This window comes from Pinus tabuliformis, chromosome J (assembly GCF_031772625.1).
Source record: "Pinus tabuliformis cultivar Carrire ecotype Pingquan chromosome J, CPIR1, whole genome shotgun sequence".
NCBI classification, from domain to species: domain Eukaryota; kingdom Viridiplantae; phylum Streptophyta; class Pinopsida; order Pinales; family Pinaceae; genus Pinus; species Pinus tabuliformis.
Window position 1 is genome coordinate 1,128,864,696 of NC_142295.1, and position 14,217 is coordinate 1,128,878,912.

Consider the following 14,217-nt stretch of genomic DNA (forward strand, 5'->3'; position numbering starts at 1 on the left):
CACCTACAAAACCCTTCCGTTGCAACATTCCCACAGTATTTTCTCTACTTGCATTTTCTGTGTGGTTCCCTTCCTTCCAAACTTCAACGCTTCCATTATTCGAAACTACAACTACTTCCCCACTTTTGGCTCCCTCATTTCTCCTTCACTACCGTCGGTCTTCCTCTTCCTGTGGCCCTCATTTTCTGTGTGCCCTTTCTCCTCTCAAGCTACTCTCTTCCTAGCATCATCCCTGCTCTTCCGCATTCCCATTTGCCGCACCTGCATCTCCACCTCGGCCTGCATCATCTCTTCTCCTCAGTCGAGCTCCCCTTGCCGCCGTCAACCTGCACACATAACAAACACTCAAAAAATCGATTTCTCTTTTCTATTCGTTTCACTTAGGTTTAGGTTTCACTTTTGTTTTTATTTGTAATATACGTAATGTTTAGTTAGTTTCCTTTTCATTTTTTATTTTTTTAGGTTTTGTTTAAATGTTTGATGTTTTATAAAAATAAAAGAAAAAAAATCTACTTTTTTGGTTAAGTTTCATTTGATTTTATTTTAATTTGATTTCTTTTTTTTTTACTGTGGTTAACTTCTAGATTCAAATTTTTTATTTTAATTTTGATGCTTCTTCTTTTTCTTTTATTTGTTTTTTATGATTTCGTTTTTTTTTGTTTTTCATTATTTTGATTTTGTTTAAAAAAAAGAAAAGTTAAAAACATTTAAAATCTAAAAAAAAAAAAAACATTTAAAAATCTAAAAAGTTTTTAAAAAAATTATTTTTGTGACTATCAGATTACTAAGGAATTAAATCATAAGAGGACCTACACTTTTGCATTTACAAAATTAAATTTTTATGCGGCCTATCGCCCATTAAAAAATTTAATTTATTAAAGTCCCTTTTTGATTTTATTATTTTTTGTCACATTAAAAAATTTAATTTCTTCATTTTACCACATTAAATTAATTGCCTAAAGAATAATTAAATTGTTAATCTAAAATTCCTTGGTGTCCTTTCGTGGTAGTGATTTCTCTATTGTCATGTATGATTAATGTTTTAAAATCATTGACTACTAGAGAACTAAGTTACCAGGATTCGGATACGGATACGGATACGGATTCGGATTCGGATCCGGATCCGCCAATGTTTTGAAAAGTCAGGATCCGGATACGCGAAGGAAACAACAAGTACAAATAATATAAATATTTTTTTTATAATTTTAAAAATAAGAATTATAAATTTTATAATATATAGTTTATATATATTTGTAAAATGTAATACTTATATAAAATAATTAATATATTCCATTAATAAGCTTAGAATTAATATATTATTTATGTATTAAATAATAAGTATTCATACAAATTAAATAGTTTGTAATTAACGTAAAACATAATAATAACTATTATAAAAATTATTATTATTATAGTTTATAAATTACCTATTAAAAAAAAATTATTATAAATTAAATTAAAGAACAAAACTATTGAGATTCATTTATAAAGTGAATTGAATTATAAATTATCAAGATAAAGTATCGGAGACCAAACACTTGGGAGTTGGGAATTTAAAATATTTAATTATTATAAATTAAATTAAAGAACAAAACTATTTAGATTCATTTATAAAATGAATTGGATTAGAAATTTAATAAGATAAAGTATCAAAGACCAAACACTTGGGAGATGGGAAGTTAAAATCCACGTTAAGTGCTATGTGGGCAAAATAATTTTACGTGGAAACTGGAGGCTAACAATCACGTGACACACATATGTTCCGACAGACATTTATCAATGTTAAATAATATGTTAAATGCCCATTTGAATAATCGTTTGACGCACATATGTTCTGACAGACTTTTGTTACCCAACTGGTCCAACCAACGCACCTTCATTTGCAGAATCAATCAAGCCGCCGCCATACATGATTTTGTAGGTTTGGATTTATTTACTACGAAAGGTTCATTATTTTTGAAAGTGACTCTTAAAGTGAACAGTGCGGATCCCAGTGGATCCGGATCCGGATCCATATCTGATCCGCGGATCCGCGGATCCAACTACCTAGCCCCACGGATCCGGTAACATAGCTAGAGAATGATAAATTATTCTATATCTAGGTTATTAATGAAAATCATTTTAAATCTAGAATCATTGCTTAGTATTTAAATTTCATAATTTTTCATAGGATTTAATTGCTAGATAAAGTTTTGGGCATTGATCATTCATGATCGTCACTATTTGTCACATTTATAAATTGCTCTAGATAACATGCTTTTACTTAGTCTATGGTTAATTGAGTATAAAGGCACTGGTCTATAATCATTTCTATCTTGTGGTTGTGTCTTGGTCGTGTTAATGTTTGATCTATTCATCTCAGTTAACCAAGACTTGTTTACATTCGTCAAGTTGCCCATCTTTAAGTCTCCTAGAGCCTGTGTTCCACATGTTATTCTCATTCATTCACCTTAGGGACTACCCCCCATGACTTGTCTAGGAGAGAGTCTAAACGGAGTGAGTAAAGATTAGAGTGACAGCCCTTACTCTGAGCGTTGTCGCAATACCTAGACACTTTGTGCGACAACACAGCCCAATGACAATTTCCAATTATATTCAGTAGAAATCACATTAACTTAAACACAATGAATAAATGCAGATAGAACATAAAAACATGTGCAAAAGACGAGCCAAGACGAGAGGACACAAGATGTGGCGGATGTCAAGGAAAAACCCCTATGTGGAGAACCCTTTGGTCAAATCTTCTAATTATTCTTCAATAGTTCAGCAGAAAGAGAGTCAAAATATCAAAATGACTTGCCCAAAACAGTCTTGTCAAAAACAAAAGTCAACTGCAACCCTAACCAAAAATTCAACGCTGGTCAAAGTAGCCCCAAAATATATTCCAAGCTGCTTGGTCAATAGTAGATCAATTCAACCTTCCAAGAGAGTCAATTTTAGTCAAACCAGTCAAAGGAGAGAGAAAACACAGTTGTAAATTCTGCAATCAAATCTGAAGTCAACCCTGGTCAAACTATCCCAAAATCCTCTAAATTTGTGCCAATAAATGCAGCGTTCAAAAATCGGATTTTTGCCCTCAAAATCAAAGTCTAGTCAACGTTGCCCTAATCTCTGAAATTTCCGACCTCCAAAACCAATCCAGAAATTCGTCCTCTTCCACAAGTGTGAAGTAGAGAAGCCTCCAAGTTGTACGAACCAATCAAGAGAGGAGAGAGAAGATGATGTGATGAGTTGAGATGATGTCCAAATGAGAGTGACGTCACTCCTATTTATACACTTCATTAAGGGTGAGGAGACACATCCATTGGGCTTCATGAGCCTACATTTCACTGAGGTCAACCTTGACAATTTGTGCATGAGAAAGAATAATTTCAAAATTCCATTTCTGCTTGTCAGAATGAGATGATCTTTATATCAAAATTATACCTCTCAAAAAGAGGAATACAATGCAATAAGCATCTCTATCATATGAGTTGTCCTAAGGTGGAAGTTGGCCCTAGTTGCAAGTTTTAACACTCCCTCTCAACTAGGGAGAATTCCACCTGCCAATCCATCTGTCATCATGCCATCTTGTACCATACCTGTCATCACTACCCTACTCTGTTGAACCATGAAGTAATAATGAAAAAGAAGTGATCAAGAGTGAGTCATAAGATCATACCACTCTCCACTGACAAAAGTCAGTCTTTGATCCCATATCAAGATGTTGAACACCATGCATCCTAGTCATAGGGAGTACGGCAGTACACGATGCCTCCATCAGTAGTGCTATGGTCCCTGACCATCTTTTCCCAACTCATTGGCCAAATGAGAGGTACTTCCCATGAGTCTCAGACTCTATGGGTAGGATGTGTGTCGGAGCATCAATAGGAGAAGTTGAACCACTCATCCTGCTCATATGCCATAGGAGAAGGTGAACCACTCATCCTATGCATATGTCAATCATAGGGGAAGGTGAACCACTCACCCTACATGCATGTGTTCGGGTAGAGGAAGGTGAACCACTCACTCTACACACATGTCAACCATAATGGGGTATCACAGGCGAAGGTGAACCACTCACCCTATATCCAGCATACACTAGGTTGAAGGTGAACTACTCACCTTATGGTCGCTTATAACTCCAAGAAGTACCCCAAGCCCCAGGAGCTCCCAGAGCTTCCAACTCATATGGGACCTTTATAAGAGGGTCGTTCCACAACTCCAAGTCTCTCTCAGAAGGTTACGAATTTGACCTTCCCCAAAGGCTTCATGAGAATGTCTGCGACTTGCTCATCTGTTCTAATGTGTTGCAGCCTTATTGATCCCCATTGTAATATATCCCGAATAAAGTGGTACCTGATATCAATGTGCTTGGAACGATCGTGGAACACAGGATTCTCTGATAGGCGAATCCCACAATGGTTGTCGCAGAAGATCACAGTGGTATCCAGCACATGCTCAAATAGCTCACTAAAGAGCTTCCTCAACCAAACTACTTCACAAAAGGCCATACTCACAGCAATGTATTCGGCCTCGGCGGTGCTTAGTGCAACCAATTTTTGCTTCCTCCTCATCCAAGATATTGAAGCAGACCCCAAAGAGAAGCAGCATCCAGACGTGCTCTTACGATCCACCACATTGCTAACCCAATCAACATCTGTATATCCATGTAGCCTCAAATTCTCGACAGTGTATCTTAGTCCATAGTGGATTGTACCCCGGAGATAACTCGAGATTTTTAGCAGCAATCCAATGAATGTGATCAGACTCGACCATATATTGACTCAACGTATTCACAGCAAAGCATATGTCAAGACAAGAATTGACCAAAAACATCAAGGCCCACACAAGTTCACGATACTCGGAAGGGTTAGCTAATTCGGGCCCAGCAGCACTTCCACATAGCTTCTTAAAGTTGATTTTCATCGAAGTAGTCACGGACTTGCAGTCCATCATCCTACATCTCTCAAGTAGCTTCACAATGTATTTTCCTTGAGAAAGGAAAATCTCACGTAGCTTTTGCCAAACCTCTAACCCTAGGAAGTAACGCATCAATCCAAGGTCCTTCATCTCGAACTCGAAAGCCAACTCACTCTTGCATTGATGAATGAGAGGGCATAACCTGTCAGAAAGAGATCATCCACATAAAGGACCAGAATGAGAGGTTTGTCCTTTTCAACCTTGAAGTATAGGTTCGGGTCAGCATCGCCATTGTAAATCCCAGCTTCATAAGATAGCTATCGATCCTCTCATACCAAGCCCTAGGGGCTTGCTTCAACCCATAAAGGGCTTTCTTCAACCAGCATATGTGTCTCACAATCTTGAACATCGAACCCCTCGGGTTGTTCCACATAGACTTCCTCTTTAAGCTTGCAAGAAGGTAATTTTGACATCTATCTGGTGTAGGATCCATCCTTGCAAGGAAGCAAGGGCTATAATCGAACGAATGGTGGTATATTGGGCAACTGGTGCAAATATCTCATCATAGTCTACTCCTTCCTTTTGAGAGAATCCTCAAGCAACAAACTTGGCCTAAATTTTGCAGCACTCCCATCAACGCCATGTTTGATCTTGAAGAGCCATTTTGAAGTGACCACTGACTTGTCCTTAGGTCTAGGAACCACATCCCAGACAACATTCTTCATGATCGACTCATATTCCTCAGTCATCACATCCTTCCAAACTTGTTGCTTTATAGCAAATTCGAATGTGCAAGGCTCAAATTGAACAATGGTATTCAATGCAGCTAAGTACCCTTGGTACCTATTCGGCTTCTTGCTTTCACGAAATGTCCCCCTCGGTGCAATATGTTTCTCAGCATCTTCAAGAGTATCTTTGAGCCACAAAGGCCTTTTTCTTGAAGTAGAGGGCTCACAAGGAGGTGGATCAATGGTATCCATCGGTCCTTCAACATCGAGCATCGGTTCATCGGACGCAGGTTCATCCTGCTTTTCTGCATCAGCATTATCATTGTCCTTGGAAGATCTCGGACCTACCTAAGAGGAGAATCTTCATCGAAAGTGACATCATGATTTAATTCTACTTCCCTTTGACTAGACACATAGATTCTATATGCCTTCGAAGTTTCATTGTAGCCCATAAACATTCCTTTCTTCCCAGATGCATCTAGTTTGTTTCTTTTCTCTTTCAGCACATGAAAATGTATGGGATAACCAAAAATTCTAAAATGAGAAACATCAGGTTTCTTACCAGTGAAAACTTCTTCGGGTGCCTTGAAGTCCAAAGCTTGATGTGGGCATATGTTTTGAACATACACAGCGATGTTGGCAACTTCTCCCCATAAGAACTTCGAAAGACCTTGATCATGAAGCATGGCATGGGTGGCTTCTATGATAGTACAATTCTTCCTTTCGGTAACACCATTTTGTTCAAGAGTATATGCAGTAGTAGTCTCCCTGTTAATGCCAGCTTCTCTACAATGGTCTTTGAATTCATTTGACTCATATTGGGTCCCATTATCGGTTCTCAATATTTTGATCTTCTTCCCTGTTTGATTCTCGACCAAGGCTTTGAAAGAGCAGAACCACTTGAACACTTCATCCTCCTTTAAGAAATAGATCTATGTTTTGGGAGAGAAGGCATCCACAAAAATAACGTATTACAAATATCCACCCAAAGATGTTATGGGCAACATACCTGATAGATCAGAATGGATAAATTCAAGAATATCAATGGTTTGAGTTTCACTTGAGGGGAATGGTCCCCTTGTATGTTTTCAAGCTTCACAACCTAAACAAACACCTTCATGATCTAAGTTGAATTCGGGCATATCTATGACCATCTTCCTTACATCAGGTAAGGCTTTGAAATGAAGGTAAGCAAATCTTCGGTGCCATAATTCAGATTGAAGAGAAGTATCACAAGTCATTGCTCCCAACGGACTTCCTCCAACCTGATAGATACCTTCAACCCTGAATCAAAGAGTGAATGCATCTCTTAGGTTCCATTTTCAAACACAAACCTTCCCATCAATAAATGTCACCTTGAAACCTTTATCTTCCATCACATAAATAGAAACCAAGTTCTTTTTCAGATCTAGTACATATAGCACTTCTTGTAAGTGGAGGGTTTGACCTTGATTTAAGTGAAGAGTAACAGTCCCAATTCCTTTCACGGGATAAGTGGCATTATCACCAAGTATAATCTCCATATTTGTCTTCTTTTGAACCAAGTTTGAGAAGGCCTCCTTGTACCTAGTGAAGTGCCTTGAGGCACCACTATCAAGCAACCAATGGTCCAATCAGTGTTACTTGGGAGCGGGAGCAAAAGCGGGGAGCGGGAGCGAAAACGGGAGTGGGAGCAACATTTTCAGAAGCTCCCGGTTTGGGAGCGAATCCCAAAGCATTTTATATATATATATATATATATATATATATTATATTTTTTATATTTTGATACATATATGTCAACAAAAACATGTAGAATAATGAATTAGATATAAAAAACATAAGAAAAAACATAGGTTGAACCAGTGTTGCACACATCGCGATCGGGATTTAATCGGCGCCGGGAAAAAAGCGGAAAAAATCGTTAAAATCGGGAAAAAATCGGAAAAAAGCGGGAAAAAATCGTTTGGCACAAAAATATTCATTTTTTTTCAATTTTTTTCAATTTTTTTAATATCTAAACCATCTACAACATAAAATAAATACATTGACACATAAATATGATAAAAAAACTAATATATAAGATGTTTAATATCATTTCTAGCGCTAAAATCACACATAACATTGAATCATGTCCTGAATAGTAAGTCCTGAGTCCCAAGTCCAACTCAGCCTCAAAATATCAACAAAAAATATGATAATGTATCTCATCATGTCATAATGTCATATACAATAAAATGAAAGTCTAATCCTATTGATTTCCTCTGCCCCTCTTGCGAGAAAATGGCACAACTTTCTCTTTCCCTCTAGATGTAGAAGCTGGTGCCTGTGGTGGTGGAAATGGCAGTGGAGTCTGACGTGCTCTAGAAGCTGAAGAACTAGTAGTAGCAGCTATAGGAGGCTGAGGTGGACGGAGACCACGTCCTCTACTGGTGGTAGTGGTAGCCCGGGTAGCCCGGGTAGGCGGTGTCACCTCCTCCTCCTGCTCCTCCAACTCCTCCTCCTCCTGCTCCTGCTCCTGCTCCTCCTCCTCCTCCTCCTCCCCCTCCTCCTCCCCCTCATCCTGCACTAACCAATCCTCAGTGGGATCCATGAGAGGCCTCTCGGTCTCAACCCTCCATTCAGCAGTGGTGTCAATCCCATCCAATGAGATGGCTTCCGTATCAGGTGTCTTCTCTAGTTGTTTCACCCACAATCGAAGATTGTAGTAGACATAGACCATGTCATTAAGTCTATGGGACTCCAACCTGTACAAAGTTCATGAAATAATAAATTAATAATTAATAATTAATATTATAAAAAAAATATTGTTTAAAACTTTAATGAATTCAAAAATTTATTTGGAAATTTGCAATATTTTAAATGTTTAAGTGTTAACCTATTGCGCTTCTTGTTGTGTATTTTTTCAAATACACTCCAATTGCGCTCACATCCCGAGGAGCTGCATGTTTGGCTGAGGATGCGTATGGCAAGATTTTGCAAAAGGGGTACTCTGCCACCATACATCTTCCACCATGTGTCTACAACAAAATTACAAATAAAATTTTAAATAAACATAAGAAAAAAATGGAATTTGAAGAAACAATGAAATTTGAAACAAAGTTACAAAGTACATACTACAAACTAAAAAATACCTGGCATTTTAACCGTCCTATCAATGACAGCCATATCAAAGCCAAATAGGCCACCTGACAACTTATATTGCTCAATTTGTCTAGAGATCTCCATACGTTCTTCTGAAGATCTCACCATCTTCTGGACACAGGTTAATAATCCTTCCACGACCTCAACATCAAAATTAAACCCACATGCATAAGAAAATGCAGGGTTCAGGAAAAGCCCAGCAGCATGAATGGGACGATGGAGTGTGTTGTTCCATCGCTCATCAATGACCTTCCATAGAAGGAGTTGTCTCTGGAACCCATCATCTCCCTTGTCATCATAGTAGGACCGAATGGCTTCTTTGGCCCTGTCCATGGCTTCATACAAATAGCCCATTGCGGGCTTCTCACCATCTACCAACCGAAGAACCTTTACCAAAGGTTCAGTGACAGCGCACACCTCCTGCACTCCCGCCCAGAAGTCTTCTTGGTATGAAACAAGTCTGCAGACGGCCTCTCCTTCTGGTTTGCGGCTCATTGGCGAAGAACGCCACTCCTCTGAAACAAACTTCTCTTCAAATCCCACATAGAATTCAAGAGGGATTGAAGAGATATGAAACTCGTCGCAAACCGTGTAATGGCGGGGCGCACCAACTCTTTGTTGTTGGTGCATTTTCTCATCAAGCTAAGCACAGATGTGTGATTGTAAATAAATTTTGTGATGGTTTTTGATGAGTCAACAGCCTCTTTGACAAAGGGAATTTTCCCTATGTCCTCTAACATCAAATCAATACAATGGGCAGCACAAGGTGTCCAAAATAAAGTAGGATGCCTGTCCATAAGCATTCTACCAGCAGCAACATAATTTGCAGCGTTGTCCGTTATGACTTGGACAACATTTTCTGCACCCACCTCCAAAATAAACACATCCAGCAAATCACATAAATTTTTTGCATCTTTGATTTGATGAGTTGCATCAACAGATTTGATAAACATAGTCCCCAAGGGACAACTAACCAAGAAGTTTATAAGGGTTCTCCCCTTTTGGTCAGTCCAACCATCTGACATAACAGTGCATCCTGTTTGTGCCCATGATGCCCTAAAATCCTCCAATCTTTGGGTGCAGTCACGCTTTTCATCTTGAAGAAGCCGGCCTCTGAAATCATGAAGAGAAGGGAGTTTGTACCCCGGGCCAACACTGGCAACAGCATCAAGAGTAGGTTGGAAAAATGGATTATTCCTTATAATGCTGAAAGGAATATCACTCCAGAGGAGAAATTTTGTCATCAACTTGTCAGCTTTTTCTTTTTCAGTTCTTTTCATCATTGAACCGATAGTTGGTTGTGAACCAGGTGTGGTTCGAGGAACAAAATATGATGATGCAGCAAACGGATTGACTGACGCTGCAGTAGAACCTGTGCCACTTGGCCCACTTCCTTCAACTGACCTTTTTAGTTGCCTTTTGAGTTCTTCTTTGGCGTCTCTAGTGTGCTCTAATTCTCCCAATGCTCTCATGGCTTTTTGGATAATTTCAGCATTTGTCTTTAGACAGGGCCCCACATCACGTCCAGGGATTTGTGCAAGGTGGAACTTCAACCTGTACACCCCCCCGAATATTTCCTTTCCACACAACTTGCAATACAAGTTTTGTCTATCATTCGGAGTTTTAGGGTCACCATATTCCCAGAAAGGATCCAATTTCCTTGGCATGTTTGTTTTTGAATTTTGAATTTGCAAACCTATGGAAAAATAAGGATTAGGAAATAGGAATTTAGGATTACATAAATGATAATAGTAAATACAAATTACAATTTAGCATTTGCAAAATTACAAGCTAATTATTTCCAAAATCCCAATTTCTAAACCCAAGTCACCCAACCAAATGCCAAAAAACAATGAAAAATCAAAAAAAATAAACAATGTTTAAAGAAAATGAGAAAATAAAAATCAAAAATTGGTTCTCATAGTCATAACAAATAACCCATCCCAAATCAATGAAAAATTTCCAAAAATTCTTTAAAAACAATGAAAAACAAAGTTTTTATTGAACCAAAACAAAAAAAAATTAATCTACATACCTGGTTTATGGACAAATTGGCGATCTTGGCTTGGATTCCTCCTAAAATCGCTTCGATTCGCTCCCACAACCGACGGCAACCCTCTCCCTCCCTTCTTCTCCTTCTCCTCCGCGGCGGACTGCTGAATGAATAAAAAAAAAATCGTTTTTTCCATATAAAACCCCGCTGCCCGCGCCCCCCACGATTTTAACCGAAAAAATCGCGATTTTTTCGATAAAAATCGCTATAAAAAAAAATGGGCGATTTTTTCGATAAAAATCGCGCTTTGAATCGGCAAATTTAAAAAATCGCGATTTTCCGATTTTATCGCGATTTTATCGCGATGTGTGCAACACTGGGTTGAACCATATAACAACAATCATCCAGAAGTTATAATCTTCATCAACCACGTCCACAAGTTAATAACATAGTAACATACAACATATTAAGTCTCGTGATTCATCAATCTTAAAGTTTCAAGCTTTCAAAATTCAATATAACATTGATCACCAAAGTTGTACTTGTAAGCTAAGTGTAACCATTACAACAAATAATATCTAACATGAAATGAAATGTTATAAAATGAAATGAAATGAAACAACTTTCAACTTTCATGAAGCATCATATTCATAATTCATTACTAATGAGCTATAATTGCCAACTTCAAACTTAAATTGTCATATATTGTTTAAAAAAATATCATAATAAATATGAAAGAGTCAATAGTTATAAAAACTACTAGAAACTAGAAAAGAGAAGTAAATCTATTATCTATTTCTTATGCTTGGGCCTCTTGCCACCACGAGAAATGTCTAATTTTTTAGTCTTGTTGGAAAATTAGGATCTTTGTCATTAATATCACCCTCTAAGCATCAATGTCCAGAGGTAACTTTGTCATTATCTCTGTATCTCTATAGGGATCTTTGTCATTAATATCACCCTCTAAGCATTAACATAAGATAGAAAAAGCATAGCATGTCAAGTCAAGATTTTGTTTGAGTGATGCATACATTTTTAGGAGGGTCATGATAAAGGAGTTCGACAACCAATGTCACTAACATCAAGGTACATAGAGGGATTGGTGCTCTTGATTAAATACGAATTCCATACCCTAATACATGACAAAACTCAATGGAAACATTGCAATCCCCCAATCCTAAAATCCTAAAAACCTGATAAGTCTGTTGCATTTTGAATGAAATCTAAAATTCTACTTTCTCCATATGAAATCCAGTGAGGCCAGAACCACTGTCAAACATCCTAAGTCATTTCATGGAAATGTTAAAAATTTAAGTAAAAAGATGAAAATGAAGATTAAGGAGAATGTTACTTTTACTTTAAGAATTTAACATTACCATGAATAGCATATCAATACTAGGGACATAGACTTGATCATTAAACTACCCCACTCAAAAATTATTTGTTTCTTTAAAAAAAAAATTGCATTTCAAACATTACTACAAAAAAAAAAGAATTGCAAAAAAGGCAAAACGCTCCCGAAAAGGCAAGGAGCGAAAAAAAATTTAGTGAGTGCTCTCCTAATCCGCTCCCGAGTCACTCCCACCCGGAGCGCAGATTGGGAGCGGAATCGGGGGGGGCGCTCTCCCGCAACACTAGGTCCAATGTATCCGTAGGAGAGGCGGTGGTGAGGTCGAAAGTAAGATAAAATTATTTTTGCGTTACTACATTTAATTCTTCATACCTGGAGTTTCTCGACTGCTTGGGAGGACGACCATATCCATTTCAAGCAGGAACATTCCTCTTTCCTTTGTTGTTGAACCAGTTGTTCCTTCGATTCCCATTGCCCTTGAAGTTGTTATTTGTCATTATCTCTTGGAGTATCCTTCTTGTGATGACACTCTCTAGCGAAGTGGCCAAACCTATCACAATTGAAGCACCTTCATTTTCTTCCTTCTTTGAATCCCAGCTTGAACCCTTGACCTTGATTCCTTGGACCAACATTGTTCCTCCTCTTAAAATGAGCAGAGAAGGTGGTAGGATTGTTTCCATTTGAGGGCTTGTCTCTTTCCATCATCCTTATTTCCTCTTGAGTGCATTTGGCCAATAATTCATCAAATCTGAAATCTTTTCATTGTTGAGGATGGTAGTGTTGAACACATCGCATTCTCTTGTAAGACCTCCAAGAGCAATAAGAGAGAATTCCCTGTCACCAGTGACTTCTCCAATAGATAGGAGATCATTCTTGATCTCGGTAATCCTCATTTAGTAGGATTGGATGGATTCTCCTCTATCCATTTTGATGTCTCTTAACCTAAGTCACCGGATTCGTCCTGAACCCCCTGCGAATCCCGAATCTGGCGAATCCGACACGATTCGGTCCGGATTCGTGTCCAAATCACAGGACATGTCGTGTCCGAGGGCGTGTCGCGATTTTCAAAAGCGTGTCACGATTTTAGGACACGTGTCCTGTTTCCAGGACTTGCTAAGCTCAGCGCGGGAATGAAAAGGGCGTGTTTGCTCATTAAAATTGTCATTTGGCAAGTGATTTGTGCTGTTGGAGCAAGGAGTAAAGCATTTTGGCAGCTTCATGATCAAGTCTAGGCCCTAGTATTGATATGCTATTCATGGTAATGTTAAATTCTTAAAGTAAAAGTGACATTCTCCTTAATCTTCATTTTCATCCTTTTACTTAAATTTTTAACATTACCATGAAATGACTCAGGATGTTTGAGAGTGGTTCCGGCCTCATTGGATTTCATATGGAGAAAGTAGAATTTTAGATTTCATTCAAAATCCAGCAGAATTATCAGTTTTTCAGGATTTTAGGATTGGGGGATTGCAATGTTTCCATTGAATTTTGTCATGTATTAGGGTATGGAACTCGTATTTAATCAAGAGCACCAAACCAAGAGCTTCTAAATATGTCGCTCCCGCTCCCGTTTTCGCTCCCGCTCCCCGCTTTCGCTCCCGCTCCCAAGTAACACTGTTCCTGATGATATGGGTCTGGACACCACTGTTGAGTTGGCATTGGCCAACATGGATCTCAATGATCCAGTGCTAGAGCCTGTTAGATTTGATGACTTAGAGGGGTCAACCTCCATACCAGCAGATGCAGAGGCGACTATGGATACAGCGGAGTAGGAGGATGTAGAGGAGAGCAGTGGGGACCATGATGATGGGGACCATGATGATGGGGACAGTGATGCTGATTCTGATGTTGATTGATGCCTTGAGGCTTGTATACCTGTAGTTGTTTTATATTTTCTATTTCTATTTGCCATTGGCATTGCACCAACACTACCTATGTAACACATTTTGATTTGATGACTTAATGAGAAAACTACAGTTGTCAGTGTGTTTATCTTATTATCTTGTAGTTGTAAGTTGTCTTTTAGTTATGAATTATGAATCATGATTTAAATTTTTAATAGATTTATCATTTATGTGACCAGTACCACTGACATTTATTTGAATTTTGTATGTACTATG

At 38.2% G+C, this 14,217-nt stretch overlaps 2 protein-coding genes across 2 annotated transcripts in view; both read right to left on the reverse strand.

Annotated features, from left to right (window-relative positions):
- The window catches only part of LOC149231046 (DExH-box ATP-dependent RNA helicase DExH3-like), a 223,537-nt gene that overhangs the window by 133,504 nt on the left and 75,816 nt on the right, over positions 1–14,217 (reverse strand). The gene's annotated exons all lie outside the window — the stretch shown is intronic.
- On the reverse strand, positions 7,549–8,607 carry LOC149231047 (uncharacterized). The gene is made up of 2 exons (XM_089376185.1): positions 8,488–8,607; positions 7,549–8,356 (listed from the first exon to the last, which is right to left on the reverse strand). The coding sequence occupies exon 2, from the start codon at positions 8,329–8,331 to the stop codon at positions 7,861–7,863; it is 471 nt and encodes a 156-aa protein (XP_089232311.1). The 5' UTR covers positions 8,332–8,356; positions 8,488–8,607; the 3' UTR covers positions 7,549–7,860.